This window comes from Salvelinus alpinus, chromosome 30, assembly GCF_045679555.1.
Source record: "Salvelinus alpinus chromosome 30, SLU_Salpinus.1, whole genome shotgun sequence".
Lineage (NCBI taxonomy): Eukaryota > Metazoa > Chordata > Actinopteri > Salmoniformes > Salmonidae > Salvelinus > Salvelinus alpinus.
Window position 1 is genome coordinate 39078998 of NC_092115.1, and position 19146 is coordinate 39098143.

At 43.0% G+C, this 19146-nt stretch overlaps 1 protein-coding gene and 1 long non-coding RNA gene across 2 annotated transcripts; both read left to right on the forward strand.

The window, feature by feature from the left end:
- Positions 1-617: 617 nt before the first annotated feature.
- On the forward strand, positions 618-3328 carry LOC139560227 (uncharacterized). Its single transcript, XM_071376803.1, has 2 exons — positions 618-1285; positions 1919-3328. Exons 1-2 carry the CDS (start codon positions 1258-1260, stop codon positions 2938-2940), a joined length of 1050 nt encoding a protein of 349 aa, XP_071232904.1. The 5' UTR covers positions 618-1257; the 3' UTR covers positions 2941-3328.
- An 11347-nt stretch (positions 3329-14675) lies between these two features.
- Positions 14676-19117, forward strand: LOC139559956 (uncharacterized). Its single transcript, XR_011671852.1, has 3 exons — positions 14676-18068; positions 18732-18892; positions 19004-19117. It is a non-coding gene; the product is annotated as an uncharacterized lncRNA (long non-coding RNA).
- The last annotated feature ends 29 nt before the right edge of the window (positions 19118-19146 follow it).

Genomic DNA, 19146 nt, shown 5'->3' on the forward strand with positions numbered 1-19146 from the left:
TTTCTTCTGAAACTCATCAGCCTATTCTTGTTCTGAGAAATGAAGGTTATTCCATGTGAGAAATTGCCAAGAATCTGAAGATCTCATACAACGCTGTGTACTACTCCCTTCACAGAACAGAGCAAACTGTCTCTAACCAGAATAGAAAGAGAAGTAGGAGGCCCCGGTGCACAATGGAACAAGAGGACAAGTACATTAGAGTGTCTAGTTTGAGAAACAGAACAAGTCCTCAACTGGCAGCTTCATTAAATAGTACCCGAAAAACACCAGTCTTAACGTCAACAGTGAAGAGGCGATTCCGGGATGCTGGCCTTCTAGGCAGAGTTACCCTGTCCAGTGTCTGTGTTCTTTTGTCCATCTTAATCTTTTATTTTTATTGGCCAGTCTGAGATATGGCTTTTTCTCTTTGCAACTCTGCCTAGAAGGCTATGTTTCACAAGTTTGAACAGCACAGTACAGTACTGCACAGTTCAGTACACTAGAGCACAGTAGAGTATAGTACGGTACAGCAGTATTTAATTTAGTAGAGTACAGTACAGTAGAGTTTAATTCAGTAAGAGTACAGTACAGTTTAGTTCAGTACAGTAGAGAGTACATTAGAGTAAAGGAGGTGTCACGTTCCTGACCTTGTTTTCCTTTTGTATTGTTGTGTTTAGTGGGTCAGGACGTGAGATGGGTGGGCAGTCTGTGTTTGTTCTATGTTAAGTGTCAGGTTTAATTGACCTTGTATGGCTCTCAATCAGAGGCAGGTGTTTTCGTTTTCCTCTGATTGAGAGACATACATAGGGAGGTTGTTTCACATTGTTTGTCGTGGGTGGTTGTCGCTGTGTCTGTGTTTATTGCACCACACGGTACTGTCTCGTCTCTCGTTCGTTCTTTCCTGTTCATGAGTGCATTGTTTTTTATGTTCACCAGTTCAGGTCTGTTTAACGTCGTTTGTTGTTTTGTAGTTTATGCAAGTATAAGTTTTTGTGTTCGTCTTCGTCAGCAAATAAATCTATATGTATTCACAACCCGCTGCACCTTGGTTTAATCCCTGCTCCTCCTCTTCGGATGAAGAGGAGGAGGAGAGTCGTTACAGAACCACCCACCAAATTACCAGAACCAAGCAGCGGGGAAAAGGACAGCAACCACAGAAATCCCAGGACTTGTGGACTTGGGAGGACGAGTTGAACGGAGAAGGACCCTGGGCACAGGCTGGGGAGTATCGCCGCCCCAAAGCTGAGCTGGAGGAAGCGAAAGCTGAGCGGCGGCGATATGAGGAGGCAGCACGGCAGCGGGACAGGTACGAGAGGCAACCCCAGAATTTTTTTTTGGGGGGGCTAGAGAGGAGTGTGGCTAAGCCAGGTAGCAGACCTGAGCGCACTCCTCGTGCTTATTATAAGCATCGCGTCACTGGTCAGGCACCGTGTTATGCGGTTAAGCGCACGGTGTCGCCAGTGCGTGCCCATAGCCCGGTGCGCTATAGAGCAGCCCCCCGAAAGTGTCATGTGAGTGTGGGCATCCAGCCGGGGCGTATTGTGCCTGCTCAGTGCGGGTCCAGGGTATCCTGCTCCGGCTCTGCATGCTGTGTCTCCGGGGCGCTGGGAGGGTGCAGTGCGTCCTATGCCTACGCTCCGCTCGTACCGGGCAAATGTGGGAGTGGAGCCTAAGAGAGAAGTGCGCGTAGTAGGCACTAGATCTCCAGTGCTCATCCACAGCCCGGTTCAACCTGTGCCTGCACTCTGGAGGGTACGGGCTGGTGTAGTATTCCAGCCTGGGGGAGTGGTGCCAAGGCTGCGCACCAGAGCTCCAGTACTCCCCCACAGCCCGGTCCTTCAGGTGCCTCGTAACATCAAGCCTCCTGTAGGTCTCTCCAGCCTGGTGGGTCCTGTGGCAGCCCCACGCACCAGGCTGTCTCTCCGTCTCCTCCCTACAGGTGTGCCCATCTGCCCAGCGGCGCCTGAACTGCCCGTCTGCCCAGCGGCGCCTGAACTGCCCGTCTGCCCAGCGGCGCCTGAACTGCCCGTCTGCCCAGCGGCGCCTGAACTGCCCGTCTGCCCAGCGGCGCCTGAACTGCCCGTCTGCCCAGCGGCGCCTGAACTGCCCGTCTGCCCAGCGGCGCCTGAACTGTCCGTCTGCCCAACGGCGCCTGAACTGCCCGTCTGTCATGAGCCTGCAAAGCTGCCCGTCTGTCATGAGCCTGCAAAGCCGCCCGTCTGCCATGAGCCTGCAAAGCCGCCCGTCTGCCAAGAGCCTACAGAGCCGTCCGCCAGACAGGAGCCGCTAGAGCCTTCCGCCAGACCGGATCAGCCAGAGCCTTCCGCCAGACCGGATCAGCCAGACCCTTCCGCCAGACCGGATCAGCCAGAGCCTTCCGCCAGACCGGATCAGCCAGAGCCTTCCGCCAGACCGGATCAGCCAGAGCCTTCCGCCAGACCGGATCAGCCAGAGCCTTCCGCCAGACCGGATCAGCCAGAGCCTTCCGCCAGCCAGGACCAGCCAGAGCTTTCCGCCAGCCAGGACCAGCCAGAGCCGTCCAGCCAGGACCAGCCAGAGCCGTCCAGCCAGGACCAGCCAGAGCCGTCCAGCCAGGACCAGCCAGAGCCGTCCAGCCAGGACCAGCCAGAGCCAGCTAGCCAGGATCCGCCAGAGCCAGCCAGCCAGGATCCGCCAGCCAGTCCGGTGTTGTCCCTCAGTCCGGAGCTGCCGTCCCTCAGTCCGGGGCTGCCCCTAAATCCAGCGGGACCCATGTCTAGGGTTCCCAGTCCAAGGTCGGTGGCGAGGGTCGCCACCTTGAGGAGGCCACAGAAGCGGGGATTTATTATGGTGGGATGGGATCCACGTCCTGCGCCAGAGCCGCCGCCGCGGACAGATGCCCACCCAGACCCTCCCCTAGACTTTTTTTTATGGTGCGTCCGGAGTTCGCACCTTAAGGGGGGGGTTCTGTCACGTTCCTGACCTTGTTTTCCTTTTGTATTGTTGTGTTTAGTGGGTCAGGACGTGAGATGGGTGGGCAGTCTGTGTTTGTTCTATGTTAAGTGTCAGGTTTAATTGACCTTGTATGGCTCTCAATCAGAGGCAGGTGTTTTCGTTTTCCTCTGATTGAGAGACATACATAGGGAGGTTGTTTCACATTGTTTGTCGTGGGTGGTTGTCGCTGTGTCTGTGTTTATTGCACCACACGGTACTGTCTCGTCTCTCGTTCGTTCTTTCCTGTTCATGAGTGCATTGTTTTTTATGTTCACCAGTTCAGGTCTGTTTAACGTCGTTTGTTGTTTTGTAGTTTATGCAAGTATAAGTTTTTGTGTTCGTCTTCGTCAGCAAATAAATCTATATGTATTCACAACCCGCTGCACCTTGGTTTAATCCCTGCTCCTCCTCTTCGGATGAAGAGGAGGAGGAGAGTCGTTACAGGAGGGTACAATACAGTATATTATACTGTACTATACTCTACTCTACTGTGCTGTACTATATTTGTCTTTACTTTTCTTTACTGTACTCTCCTGTGATCTACTGTACTGTGCTGTCCAAACTTAGTCCAGTCTGGACCGGACCAATTCTGAACCAATCATCGTTGTCTGTTTGGGCCAAATCAAGGCCGGTCTGTACTGGACCAAATTTGAACCAATTATAGACATCTATGTTTGGGCTGAATATAGGCAGGTCCGGACCGGACATCTGTGGACGTTGAAATCAAGTCCAATTGATGCACAATGTCTTGTAATATTTATTTCTGCTTGGACCCCAGGAAGAGTAGCTTCTGTCTTGGCAACAGCTAATGGGGATCCTCATAAAATACTAAATCTGGGGCCAAATCAAACAGGGCCAAATCAAGGCCGGTCCAGACAAAATCTGAACCAAACATAGACGTCTATGTTGGTCCGCACCGCACCAAAATCAAGGCTGGTCATGACCAAAAAAAGACAGCTGGTCCAGAAGACGTCAGGACCAAAGAAAAGACCCCCAAAAGACGTAGGTGCCGGTCCATACTGAGTGGGATGTGATCGTTTTAATGATTCCGGTTCTACTTGCAGAAATCTAAAGAGCAAGTTTCGACATAGTACAGGAGTAGTTACTGCGAAATTAACCCTTTGTGTTGAAGAAGCCGGAAAGACACAGATATTAGGACAGTGAACTTTATTGTGTTATTTACAGTGCCTTCAGAAAGTAGTCATACACCTTGACTTATTTCACATTATGTTGTGTTACAGCCTGAATTCAAAATTGATTAAATCTATTTTTTTCTCACCTATCTACACACAACACCCCATAATGACAAAGTGAAAACATGTTTTTCGAAATTTTTGCAATTGCATTGAAAATGAAATACAGAAATATCTCATTTACATAAGTAATCACACCCCTGAGTCAATACACGTTAGAATCACCTTTGGCGGTGATTACAGCTGTGAGTCTTTCTGGGTAAATATCTAAGAGCTTTGCAAACCTGGATTGTACAATATTTGCACATTATTCACTTTAAAATTCTTCAAGCTCTACCAAGGTGGCTGTTGATCATTGCTAGACAGCCATTTTTAAGTCTTGACATAGATTTTGAAGCAGATTTAAGTCAAAACTCTAAGTAGGCCACTCAGGAACATTCAACGTCGTCTTGGTAAACAACTCCAGTGTATATTTTTCCTTTTCTTTTAGGTTATTGTCCTGCTGAAAGGTTCATTTGTCTCCCAGTGTCTGTTGGAAAGCAGACTGAAACAGCTTTTCCTCTAGGTTTTTGCCTGTGCTTAGCTCTATTCCATTTATTTTTTATCCCTAACAAATCCCTAGTCCTTGCTGATGACAAGCATACCCATAACATGATGCAGCCACCACCATGCTTGAAAATATGAAGTGTGGTACTCAGGGATGTGTTGTGTTGGATTTGCCCCAAACATAACGGTTTGTATTCAGGACATAAAGTAAATTTCTTCGCCACAATGTTTACAGTTTTACTTTAGTACCTTATTGCAAACAGGATGCATGTTTTTGAATATTTTCATTATGTACAGGCTTCCTTTCCACTCTGTCATTTAAGTTAGTATTGTGGAGTAACTACAATGTGGTTGATCCACTGTATCTGTAACTGTTTTAAAGTTACCATTGGCCTCATAGTGAAATCCTTGAGCGGTTTCCTTCCACTCTGGCAACTGAGTTAGGAATGACAGCTGTTTCTTTGTAGTGACTGGGTGTGTTGATACACCATCCAAAGTGTAATTAATAACTTCACCATGCTCAATGGGATATTCAATGTCTGTCTTTCTTATTTTTACCCATCAACCAATAGATGCCCTTCTTTGCGAGGCATTTGAGAACCTCCCTGGCCTTTGTGGTTTAATCTGTTTTTGAAATGCACTGCTCCACTGACCTTACAGATCATTGTATGTGTGGGATACAGAGATGTGAACAAGTCCTCAACTGGCAGCTTCATTAAATAGTACCCGAAAAACACCAGTCTTAACGTCAACAGTGAAGAGGCGATTCCGGGATGCTGGCCTTCTAGGCAGAGTTACCCTGTCCAGTGTCTGTGTTCTTTTGTCCATCTTAATCTTTTATTTTTATTGGCCAGTCTGAGATATGGCTTTTTCTCTTTGCAACTCTGCCTAGAAGGCTATGTTTCACAAGTTTGAACAGCACAGTACAGTACTGCACAGTTCAGTACACTAGAGCACAGTAGAGTACAGTAGAGTATAGTACGGTACAGCAGTATTTAATTTAGTACAGTACAGTACAGTAGAGTTTAATTCAGTAAGAGTACAGTACAGTTTAGTTCAGTACAGTAGAGAGTACATTAGAGTAAAGGAGGGTACAATACAGTATATTATACTGTACTATACTATACTCTACTGTGCTGTACTATATTTGTCTTTACTTTTCTTTACTGTACTCTCCTGTGATCTACTGTACTGTGCTGTCCAAACTTAGTCCAGTCTGGACCGGACCAATCCTGAACCAATCATCGTTGTCTATTTGGGCCAAATCAAGGCCGGTCTGTATGGGCCAAATTTGAACCAATTATAGACATCTATGTTTGGACTGAAAATAGGCAGGTCATTCAAAAATCACGTTAAACGCTATTATTGCACACAGAGTGAGTCCATGCAACTTATTATGTGACTTTGTAAGTACATTTTTATCCCTGAACTGATTTAGGCTTGCCATAACAAAGGGGTTTAATACTTGTTGACTAAAGACATTTCAGCTTTTCATTTGTAATTCATTTGTAATCATTTCTAAAAACCTAATTCTAGTTTGACATTGGGGTATTATGGGGTATTGTGTGTAGACGGGTAACACAAAGTCTCAATCCATGTTAAATTCAGGCCGTAACACAACAAAATGTGGAAAAAGTCCAGGGATGTGAATACTTTCTGAAGGCACTGCATGTCACGGCTGACTAGGTGTGTTGGTAGGAATCAGGTGCAGAAAGCAGAGAGTTCCAGGGGAAAAATGCACTTTATTCCGGCACCGAAAATGGTAATACCCAAAACACAGGGCGCAAAACACTGACCAACCCAAACACAGGGTCAACACGGTCCGGAGCACAACAACACCTACGACACAAACGTGAACACAAAAATAATCCCGCTCGACAAAGGGCGGGTTCCACACGCTTACATAGGGAAGCAAATCAAGAAAACACAAAACGGAACAGGTGCAACTAATAAGACAAAACTAACAGAAAAGGGAAAAGGGATCGGTGGCGGCTAGTAGTCCGGTGACGACGACCGCCGAGCACCGCCCGAACAGGCGGGGGAGCCAACTTCAGCGGGAGTCGTGACACTGCACATGAAGATTAAACAGGTACAAACATGTGTGTGCTGTGACTGCCTCACCAAGACAATATAAGAATGTGAAATAAAAAACAACTACATTTACGTTTTTATATATTCATATAAAAGGGAAAGTAACTACCGGGTGTTGACTGTCAGACTGGGCAGTGTGCTGGTGACAGCTATGGGGTAAGGTGAGAGGGTGAACATGGTTTGTCTCCCCAGCTTCTCTTCCTCCTCTTAATTTGATGATGAGGAGAGGGAAGAAGAGCTGTCTGAGCTCTGTACATAGTCTTCATCACTCCCAGAATCCTCTGAGTCAACTTCATCACTGGAGTCTGAACCATCATCACCATAATATGTTTCCTCATCTTGGCTTTTTTCCTTTTGCTCGGAGGAAACATTATATAGGAACAAAGCAAAGTCAAGGGTATGTTTGAGAGTATCCACTACACACCTAATTTAACTAATCAATTACTCATTACCACTTTGATAAGCTATATCAGGTGTGTCAGTGCTGGGCTCGAACAAAAGCTTGTATACATTGTACTCTTCAGAACCAGAGATGTGACCACTTGAATCCAACCTGCAACCATTGTCACACAGCCAAGTCTTCTTTCCGCAATAACCTTTGTGTGTGTGTGCGTGTGTGTGTGTGTTGGACTGAGCCACTTGCCTCTCTGCAGGTTCTCCTGGATGAGAGGAATGAACTGTCTGGTCTCTGGATTCTCTGGTTCATAGATCAGAACTGGAAGAACAAAGCACAGATACATTAATCGTCCACAGGTTGGCTAATTAATAAATGTATTGATTGATTGGTTGATTTACACAATGAGAGAGAAGTGAACAAAAGGCACGAAAAGAATCAAACAATGAATGACAGAACTTATTTGACAAACAGGCTTACTCATCTGACACTGTTTCTTTGCCAGCACAACGTCTTTCTCCATCACAGACTTGAGGTACTGAAGTCACAGACACATATGTAAGTCACAGTGCATCCAGGTAGACCCCCCTACAAATGATTTTACCAGAAATCGTGATTCCTCGATTAATCAGGGACAATTACATCTCTGGCTGATATTAATCTATTCATTTTCAATCAGCGCAATGTGGAACTTGGTCTGAACTGAACTTCAAAGGTAATTACATTTTCTCAGCAGTCATGCAAAACGTATTAAAAACATTGGTGGAAAACAGATTGTTCAGATGTTCCAATCTACCAATCTATCTATAGCCAAGGCTAAGCTCTACTACTGTTCCTGTCATACTCCACTCACCTGTTACAGCTGAAGCCGACTGTTGGGGTTTCTTAATGTCCTTCATCTTCAGGTCATGGCTGAGGATCACAGGCGATCCAGCGAAATCAACGCTTATGTCATTCTCACCTCCTGCACAGAGCACTTCCAATCTCACAGGTGGAGAGTCCTGAGTGAGAGAACGACACATTACATATGCAGTCTAATAAATGATAAATGCAATAGCTTAGTATTTTTGTGTGTGCTTTCTTAGTGTCGATTACCTACCTTCACCGGATGTGATACTGCTTGTGTAGGAAGGTTCCTTCTGAAAAACAAAAAACACATTTATGCATCACATGGGAATTCAACACCATGTCGGATGTTGAATGGTGTAGTTAGAACTGGTGAATCCTTACATGGGTGTGGCAACAATAAGTTTTGCTTCCACTGTTTCTAGAACAAAAAAATAAGTTAAGGGAGTCATCAGTCTGAAACCAACTCATCCAGGTCAGGGTAGAATGGAAAGCACAGGTTGTTTGTTTCACCCTGTATACCAGATCTTTACACACGGAGTAGGCTAATTACATACAGTACCTTTAGAGTGCATTTAAAGTTTGATTTAATTTAGTCCTATTCTTTAACTTGAATCCAACATATCAGTTATGTTGGTTCCTTGGAAGCTGTGGGAACGTACATTTTTGGTTTCCTGTGGTTCTGGGAACACCTGTTGTATTCGGCACATGTGACTAATAAGATTGGATTTGACTTGATGCTGAAGAACTGAACTTCCCACAGAAGAACGTTGTTTTTAAAGACCTGTGAACTATCTGAGCACATTCCCAATGTCAAACCAGTTGGAGCGTTACTCAAATGTGATGAAATGTAACCATGTTTGAACTTTTAGGAAACGTTCTATTAAAGTAATGAAATACCCAGCAAATAATGTTATTCTGTCAAATCCTTAAATGTGCTGAGAATGTTATAAAGCCAAGCAAGTATCCTGCACCATTACCAGAACGTTCGATTCAATTTCAAACAACAGAAAACATAGATAGACAGAATATAATAGACAGATGGACACAAATGCCAACAAACATCAATGACATCACACCTGTTCAAACCCACATGTTCCCACAGCATCCATACCCATTCCATTGGTCTCACTACAACATTCCCTCTCATTGTTCATACCTTGGCCGTTTCCAGTGCTTGTAACACTCTATATTTAAATTATAATGCATTTGATTCATCCACTGTCTTAACAATGGAGGATCATTTGATTTCCAGTTTTTAAGTAAACGTTTCTTCAAAATGATTGATGAGAAAATTATGGTCCAACCCATTGGGTTGAACTGAACACCTTGCCCTCATGTGCCATGAAAAATGCAGATAGACCGATTCAAATAAATCTTAAATTGTAAAACTTCTGATAGACAGCTTTTTGTATTATTATTATGGTTTTTACCCCCTTTTTCAATGTTGTCTCATCGCTGCAACTCCCCAACAGACCCGGGAGGCGAAGGTCGAGTCATGTGTCCTCCGAAATATGACCCGCCAAACCACGCTTCTTAACACCCACCAGCTTAACCCGGAAGCCAGCCACACCAATGTGTTGGAGGAAATACCGTTCAACTGCCGACCGAGGTCAGTCGGCGGGCGCCCGGCCTGCCACAAGGGGACGCTAGAGCATGATGAGCCAAGTAAAGCCCCCCCCCCCGGCAAACCCTCCCCTAACCCGGACGATGCTGGGACAGTTGTGCACCTCCCTATGGGACTTGCGATAACAGCCGGTTATGATACAGCCCGGGATCGAACCCAGGTCTGTAGTGACCTGGGTTCGGGTTTTAAGGCGCAGCCTTAAACCGCTGCGCCACTCGGGAGGTCCGACAGCCAATTTTCTGACTCTAACTTCCTAACTAACTTTCTAACTTTACACTAAAGACATAACTCTGCCGTTGGGCTGTAGAATGTGTTAAAAAAATAAATCTTGTATACTAAATTCTATACATTAGTTTATACTGGATTAAGCGTACATTTTCATAAACTGTAATTTCATTAATTATGTTCCAACACTCCCTCCATCTTCTGCCAATATCAGTTCTTTTTAGTTTCAGTCCCAATAGTTTCTAATTCTTTCTAAGAGATTGTCAGTTGGATAGACTCTCTGCAAGGTTGTGTATATCTTATCTATCATATTAGTATCATTTTCTGACTGAAACAGGATTCCCTCAACATTGCTCTGATGTCTAAAATATTTCAAATTGAAATGTCATTAGTACAAATTTGCTTTTTAATTCTGTCATGGAAATAATTGTATTTCCTATCACCAAGTAATTTATGGTTTCTATGCCTTTTAGTTTTCCATGTGGACCAATTTATAGGTGAATTGTGAAAAGCTGTACAAGGATTGTTCCATAGGGGTGTGTTTTTGGGAGTGATATTGGTTCTTGTAGAATCTGTTGAATTTCCTTCCATATTGTTATAGTGTTCTTAACTATAAAGTTGTTAATGTTCTTAGCTTTATCTGTTGAAAATAGACACGGAAAAGATTATGGGGATGAGCAGGCACATATTTAATATGTACCCATTGTTCCTCTTTAGTGCATTTATCAATATGATTCAAGTAAAAGCCTTGGGTGGCGAGTTGATACAATTCCACGTCTGGAAGGTCAAAACCACCCTCAGACTTTGGGTGAGTTAAAACGTTCCTTTTTATTCAATGAGTTTATTTGCCCATATAAAGTACATTAGGAGAGGAGTTAGAGTGTAAAAGCCCTAAAAAGGCACAGTGCCTCAAAATACAAAGAAGTACGTTGCTTTATGTTTAATGTTTGGGCTCCCGAGTGGTACAGCGGTCTAAGGCCCTGCATCTCAGTGCTACAGGCATCAATACAGACCCTTGTTCGATTCCAGGCTGTATCCCAACCGGTCGTGATCGGGAGTCCCATAGGGCGGTGCACAATTGGCCCAGCGTCGCCTGGGTTAGGGTTTGGGTGGGGTAGGCCGTCATTAAAATAAGAATTTGTTCTTAACTGACTTGCCTAGTTAAATTAAGGTAAAATTCAAAATTCAAAAATGGTGTGTTAACTGTCTGCTCAGACTACATGTTCACACATTCTATATATGTAATGTATACAATAACTATGTATTCATACTATGACTCTTCCATTTCTTGGAATGTCGACCACCCTCATATGACATGTCTGCTAAAATGTTTCATCTGGTTCTTCAAAGATAGACGGAACAGACCAGGTTAACTTTGGAACATGGAATGTGCACAGGCTCCATGTTTGCAAAAAAAAGCATAAGGTTCTTGAACATTTAAAGAGGTTGTCAGCAGATGTGATTTTCCTGCAAGAGTTACATTTCCAAAAAATAGAATATTTAAAGAAGAGCTTGGTTGGAGAGGCCTATGCGGCCACCTACTGTAGTAAACAGCAGAGGTGTAGGTATTCTGATGAATAAGAATACACCCTTTTCCCTTATATCCCAGCACACGGACCAAGGACGTTTTCTAATGTTAAATTGTACCTTACATGGTGAAAAATACACATTGATTTCATCGTATATCCCCCCAGGGGCAAATCTGGTGGTTTTAGATTGAATTCAAGTTATATTAGATCAAATCCAGATTATTTTAGCAGGTGACCTAAATCACATAGAAATAAAAAATACAAATTCAAGGAGCCTCCAAAGAGGCTGAAAAATGTTATATCTATGAATAATTTACAGGACACCTGGAGATTACGATTCCCAACTATAAAATACTACTCCTATTCTTTCTCTAACTAAGAAAAGCTTTTCAAGAATTTAGTACATTTCTTTCTCCAAAAATGCACTCAACAATTTACTGGGTTAAAAAAAATCTATGACATGGTGATATCGGATCATTGCTTCATTACACCAACAGAACATCATTTAAAAAAGTATACTCGGCAATAACAGACTTAATATGGGCAAATAAACTCATTGAATAAAAAGGAACGTTTTAACTCACCCAAAGTCTGAGGGTGGTTTTGACCTTCCAGACGTGGAATTGTATCAACTCGCCACCCAAGGCTTTTACTTGAATCATATTGATAAATGCACTAAAGAGGAACAATGAGTACATATTAAATATGTGCCTGCTCATCCCCATAATCTTTTCCGTGTCTATTTTCAACAGATAAAGCTAAGAACATTAACAACTTTATAGTTAAGAACACTATAACAATATGGAAGGAAATTCAACAGATTCTACAAGAACCAATATCACTCCCAAAAACACACCCCTATGGAACAATCCTTGTATAGCTTTTCACAATTCACCTATAAATTGGTCCACATGGAAAACTAAAAGGCATAGAAACCATACATTACTTGGTGATAGGAAATACAATTATTTCCATGACAGAATTAAAAAGCAATTTTGGACTAATGACATTTCAATTTGAAATCTTTTAGACATCAGAGCAATGTTGAGGGAATCCTGTTTCAGTCAGAAAATGATACTAATATGATAGATAAGATATACACAACCTTGCAGAGAGTCTATCCAGCTGACAATCTCTTAGAAAGAATTAGAAACTATTGGGACTGAAACTAAAAAGAACTGATATTGGCACAAGATGGAGGGAGTGTTGGAACATAATTAATGAAATTACAGTTTATGAAAATGTACGCTTAATCCAGTATAAACTAATGTATAGAATTTAGTATACAAGATTTTTTTTAAACACACAAATTCTACAGCTCAACGGCAAAGTAATGTCTTTAGTGTAAAGTTAGAAAGTTAGTTAGGAAGTTAGAGTCAGAAAATTGGCTGTCGGACCTCCTGAGTGGCGCATCGGTTAAGGCTGTGCCTTAAAACCCTAACCCAGGTCACTACAGACCTGGGTTCGATCCCGGGCTGTATCATAATCGGCTGTTATCGCAAGTCCCATAGGGAGGTGCACAACTGTCCCAGCATCGTCCGGGTTAGGGGAGGGTTTGCCCGGGGGTGCTTTACTTGGCTCATCATGCTCTAGCGTCCCCTTGTGGCAGGCCGGGCGCCCGCCGACTGACCTCGGTCGGCAGTTGAACGGTATTTCCTCCGACACATTGGTGTGGCTGGCTTCCGGGTTAAGCTGGTGGGTGTTAAGAAGTGTGGTTTGGCGGGTCATATTTCGGAGGACACATGACTCGACCTTCGCCTCCCGGGTCTGTTGGGGAGTTGCAGCGATGAGACAACATTGAAAAAGGGGGTAAAAACCATAATAATAATACAAAAAGCTGGCTGTCAGAAGTTTTACAATTTAAGATTTATTTGAATCCGTCTATCTGCATATTTCATGACATATGAGGGTGAGGTGAGATACCCAATGGGTTGGACCATACTTTTCTCATCAATCATTTTGAAGAAACGTTTACTTAAAAACTGGAAATCAAATGATCCTCCATTGTTAAGACAGTGGATGAATCAAATGCATTATAATTTAAATATTGCGTGTTACAAGCACTGGAAACGGCCAAGGTATGAACAATGAGAGGGAATGTTGGAGTGAGACCAATGGAATGGGTATGGATGCTGTGGGAACAAGTGGGTTTGAACAGGTGTGATGTCATTGATGTTTGTTGGCATTTGTGTCCATCTGTCTATTATATTCTGTCTATCTATGTTTTCTGTTGTTTGAAATTGAATTGAACGTTCTGGTAATGGTGCAGGATACTTGCTTGGCTTTATAACATTCTCAGCACATTTAAGGATTTGACAGAATAACATTATTTGCTGGGTATTTCATTACTTTAATAGAACGTTCCTAAAAGTTCAAACATGGTTACATTTCATCACATTTGAGTAACGCTCCAACTGGTTTGACATTGGGAATGTGCTCAGATAGTTCACAGGTCTTTAAAAACAACGTTCTTCTGTGGGAATTTCAGTTCTTCAGCATCAAGTCAAATCCAATCGTATTAGTCACATGTGCCGAATACAACAGGTGTTCCCAGAACCACAGGAAACCAAAAAATGTACGTTCCCACAGCTTCCAAGGAACCAACATAACTGATATGTTGGATTCAAGTTAAAGAATAGGACTAATTTAAATCAAACTTTAAATGCACTTTAAATAAACATTTGATTTGGTCCTATTCTTTAACTTAGATTTTTGGTTGAATCCAACATATAAATTATTAATTTGTAAACAACCTTGAATTAAAAACTTAGGCTGCAGGGATTGGGGTAAGGGAGAGATAAAACCCATGGTGTATTTATATATGGGCCCCATTCTGGAGAGCTCTCAGCTCTGTCTTGTTAGCTGTGCACTCATGATACGCTCTTATCTATTCATTTGTAGGAGTTTGGAGTCAGTCACACTCTGCTGTACAACAGACAGTTTACTTTGAAGTTTACTAATCAAGTAAGGGAGAAGAGACTTCATTTATTCAAACAATCATACTTTAATATCGATTTGTTATTGCAATAATGGAGCTGGTCAACGACCAGCCGTAGGTGATCATTGAGAGCCCAATAATACAGAAACGCAAGGGGTTTATAAAGAAAAGCAAAAACTGATTAGTCATGGTTGGTTCCACCCCTCCCCGGCAGCTCTCAGCTCTGTCTTGTTAGCTGTGCGCTCATGATACGCTCTTATCTATTAATTTGTAGGAGTTTGGAGTCAGTCACGCTCTGCTGTACAACATACAGTTTACTTTGAGTTGAGTCAGATCTCTATCCATCTTTGTCTCCCTCTTCTCTTACCCTTGTGGTAGATATCAAGTGATCTGGAGCAATGCTTGCAATAGTCTTACCCTTTGATTTTCTATTAGTTTACAATTCTAAAACCAGGCGAAAAGGGAATCGGAATAATATCAAAAAAGGAACATCACGTTCTCTTGCCCTTGGCTTGCAGGCCCGCTCCTGCCCATGTCAAACACACACTGTAGGCGTACTAGCCCACTAGTCTAGCAAGTAACACAGTGCTTGCTGGGCATGACCCAGTGAGCGGCACTTTCCACCTGCCGGTGCTGGATCGAGGTGAGCGCTTTTCTCTGTGGTGGATCACGTAACTGTGCATTTGTGCTCAGTTTTAGAAGGCCCAATCTTGTGTTTACTAATTTACTTACACCACCCTTCTCGTTCTCTCTCTCTCTCTCTCTCTCTCTCACACACACCCGTTGTAGGCTAATTATCCAGTACAAAGAAATGCACTCTGTTCACAAAGATTACCGAATCTTGTCTGATGCTTAGGCTACTTATCACATTAGGAATACATTTTTTTCTTAGCCTCCAAATGCTCTATTTGCAGGTGATTTTTATTTTTGTCTGGCACAAAAAAGCAAAGTTTGGTAAAAATGAGTTATGTGGCTCATGGTCATGCTTAAGCAAACAAACCATGAAGGTATATAGGTGGCTACAATTTACACTTTTTTAGTTATTTAATTAAATTATGTTTTTAGAAAAGCTAAAAGCTAAAGTCTAGGTATCTTATTTTAAATAAATAAAATATTGAAAGAAAATGGCATTGCACATCTCACTATTAACATCCTCACTATGATGAGGTTTTTATGTAAGGTCCTTCTTTTCATAGTCGTGCCATATCATGTCCAAATCTTCCTAAAGTATCAACAAAAATTACTGTATAACTAGATGATTTGAACATGATTTTGAAAATGCTAATTTAGGTACCATTAACTTGCATTGGATTGCCAGGGGTGCTAGTTGCTCCCAACACACACACACTCACTCAATTTGACGGCTTTATCAAAAACGGATTAAATATCTCTAACATCTCATTTATCTTTAGGTTCCCCTAATGGTAAGTATATAAAATGTTTGTAGATGTAACTTAACCCTTGTGTGGTGTTCGGGTCTGTGGGACCCATTTTCAATGTTTACTAAAATAAAAATGATACAATTGTCACGCCCTGACTTTAGTTATATTTTGTTTTCTGTTTTGTGTTGCTGAACCTTACAGGACTGTTTCGTTTTCGTTTCACTCTCTTTGTTATTTTGTTTAGGGTTTCTGTTCTAATAAAAATAACATGAACACTTGCCACGCTGCGCTTTGGTCCGATGACTACTCTTCATCCGAAGACGAATATCGTTACAACAATGAATAATTATTTCAACCTGAGACTCATTGGCCTTGGCTCATTTTCTGTGAAGAACTTGTAAAATAACACCTTTTCATTGAGAGCATACTGTGCACCCCCTTACGCATTTATATTACATACTGTATGTGGTGTTCGGGTCCACTGGACCCGAGGGTAATAAAAGTGTGGGAAAGTGTGTATGAAGGTGAAAACAAGTAAAAATGAAACAAAAAGGTTTGCTGTGTGCCTTCACTCTGTCTTCCTCCTTCCTGGGCCTGCTGTTCCAACATACTGTAGCACCAATAACCTGTCTGTCTCCCTGCTTGTCTGCCTGTCTCCCGCTTTTCTCGCACTCTTTACCCTTTGTAGTGTGTGAAACTACACAATGTCTTGCGTGAACCAGCACAATGTTATTACAATACATTATTTCGAAACATTATTTCAATACATTGTAAAAAATGCATTATTTTCCCACACTACTCCAGCCAGTTGCAAATTGAGGGAGGGACACAAGAAATAATAGCATTGCATGTCTGGCTCCTTACCACAATCAATCAGTATAGCAAAAATAATCTCTGCTCAAAGGGCCTTAGAAATAAATTTTGCAGAGAGAGAAGCTAGCGTGGAAGGAGCGTCTTCCACTTTGGAAGATTAATAATTTTCTGAATTTTCCATGTCTCTGAGTCTGACAGTGAGTTGGAAGAAGAGGATGAGATTGACCCTGAGCCAGCCTCAGGACCAGCCCGTTAGCAGCCAGCCCCAGGACCAGCCAGCCAGCAACCATTTCATCAGCAGCCTGTAGTAGAAGAAATATGGATGTCAAAAAATTGTGAAATTGAATGGTCTTTCTTGCCCAAGGAATGAGCCACCCCGCATGGCTGCCAATGTGATAAGGATGCAACCAGGGCCGACACAGATGGCGGTTACTCATGTGCAGGACATAAAATCTTCTTTTGAACAGTTCATCCAAGACACCGTCCAGAAAATCATTCTGGACTGCACTAATTTGGAGGGAATGATTGTTTTTGGAGAGAGATGGAAGGAGATGGACCAAACTAATTTACATGCATACTTTGGGGTTCTTATCCTTGCTAGTGTTTTCAGATCTAATGGGGAATACACAGAATCCATGTGGGATGCAGAAACTGGCAGATAACTTTTCTGTGCAACAATATCTCTGGAAAACTTCCCCATTATTTCCAGGATTATCCGCTTCGATAACCGAGACACCAGATCAGCTTGGCGGCAGAGAGACAAGCTAGCTGCAATCAGGTCAGTGGGACAAGTGGGTGGACCGCCGTCTCCTGTTTTACAAACCTGGGCCCAACGCTACTGTTGATGAGTAGTTTATGCCATTTAGGTGCCGTTGCCCCTTCAGGCAGTACATATCGTCTAAACCCGCAAAATATGGAATCAAGATCTGGGCTGCCTGTGATGCTGCTTCATCATATGTGTGGAACTTGCAATTGTATACGGGGAAGCCAGATGGAGGAGCCCCTGAGAAGAACCAATGGATGCGGGTTGTCCTGGACGTGACACAGGGACTCAGTGGGCACAACATCACATGCAATAACTTTTTTTTACTTCGCACAAGCTGGGACAGGAGCTCCTCAAGAGGAAGCTGACGATGGTAGGAGCAGTATGAAAAAAACAAGCCAGAGCTCCCACCTCAGCTGTTGAATACACGAAATACAATTCCTCTAAGTTTGTGTTCATGGCCCTAGTGTCTTACGTGTCAAAGAAAGGCAAAAATGTGGTACTCATGAGTATGCTGCATAGGGATGTGAGAATCTGTGGCCAGGATCATCAAAATCCAGAAATCATAATGGATTACAATGCCACAAAAGGAGGGGTGGACAATTTAGACAAGCTGGTGACTGGCTACAGCTGCGAAAGAAGAACCCTACGCTGGCCACTTGTGATATTCTTCAACATCTTGGACATCTCGGCGTACAACGCGTTTGTCATCTGTATGGCGCTGAACCCAGATTGGAACAGAGGGAAGTGTCGTGGAAATTCTAATCAAGTAAGGGAGAAGAGACTTCATTTCTTCAAACAATCATACTTTAATATCGATTTTTTATTCCAATAATGGAGCTGGTCAACGACCAGCCGTAGGTGATCATTGAGAGCCCAATAATACAGAAACGCAATGGGTTTATAAAGAAATCCCAAAACTGCTTATTCATGGTTGGTTCCACCCCTCCCCGGCAGATTGGGGCATCATAAGCTACCCTGTTTTCTTCTTGTGGCTATGTGTATCAGGTGTGTGAGGTCGTAGCACACAAACAAGTGATAACAGCAGTTCCGTTACTCCTTTCTCTAACAAGCTAGTCTCTGTTCTCTTCATATCTCCACACACCTGTGCCCTTGGAAGATAGTAAAATAACAGGATGGAGTGAATAACTGTGGTAACTCTGAGGCTCTTTGTCTTATGCCGTGTGACCAAGTTATTCAGAGGCAAAGATGATTGGAAACAATACAGGTTTATTCTGTTCGTCAAGTTTATCTCCAACTGGAGTTGACAAGAATGTCCTTGACTACACGCCTAGACCAGCTGTGGGGAGGTAAAAGGGGACCATCCAATCTCAGAAGCACAGCATTGGTAGAATAGAAATCCTCCTCAGCATATAATTGTTAACTATTAATATTAAACAAATCAGGTAAATATGTAATTTTTCTCTCACAGACGCTCCAGAGGAGACGGCTCTTTCTCAAGGAGCTGGGCAAGGCATTGGTAGGTCCTCAATCCCAAGGACCCCAGCTTCTGCAGCTACCGTGAGGATTCAGGAGGAGGATGCTGGTGCCCCATCCGCCCAACCCACAGAACCAACAACTCCAATACCGGAAGTAAGTGTGAATGATGTTGAATGTGTGTGTCCTACTCTCCTACCTTGGCCTGCTGTAACTATATATGTGAGTGAGTGAGAACTCCTGAACTAAATATTTTCATCATTCTAGACTGCAGCCGGTAGCAACAAGAAGAAGCGCTGCGATGTGTGTGGACCCAAGAAGGACAGGAAGACAGGATACACATGCATGAAGTGCAATAAATACATTTGCAACACACACACATTAAAACTCTGTACCTCGTGGTGTGTAGA

Bases quoted from the DNA above. Each gene is read 5' to 3' on its own strand.
- LOC139560227 (XM_071376803.1), top strand. From the start codon at position 1,258: ATGAGGAGGCAGCACGGCAGCGGGACAG. The intron at 1,286-1,918 runs GTACGAGAGGCA...TCCTCCCTACAG, and splicing joins GCAGCACGGCAGCGGGACAG to GTGTGCCCATCTGCCCAGCG.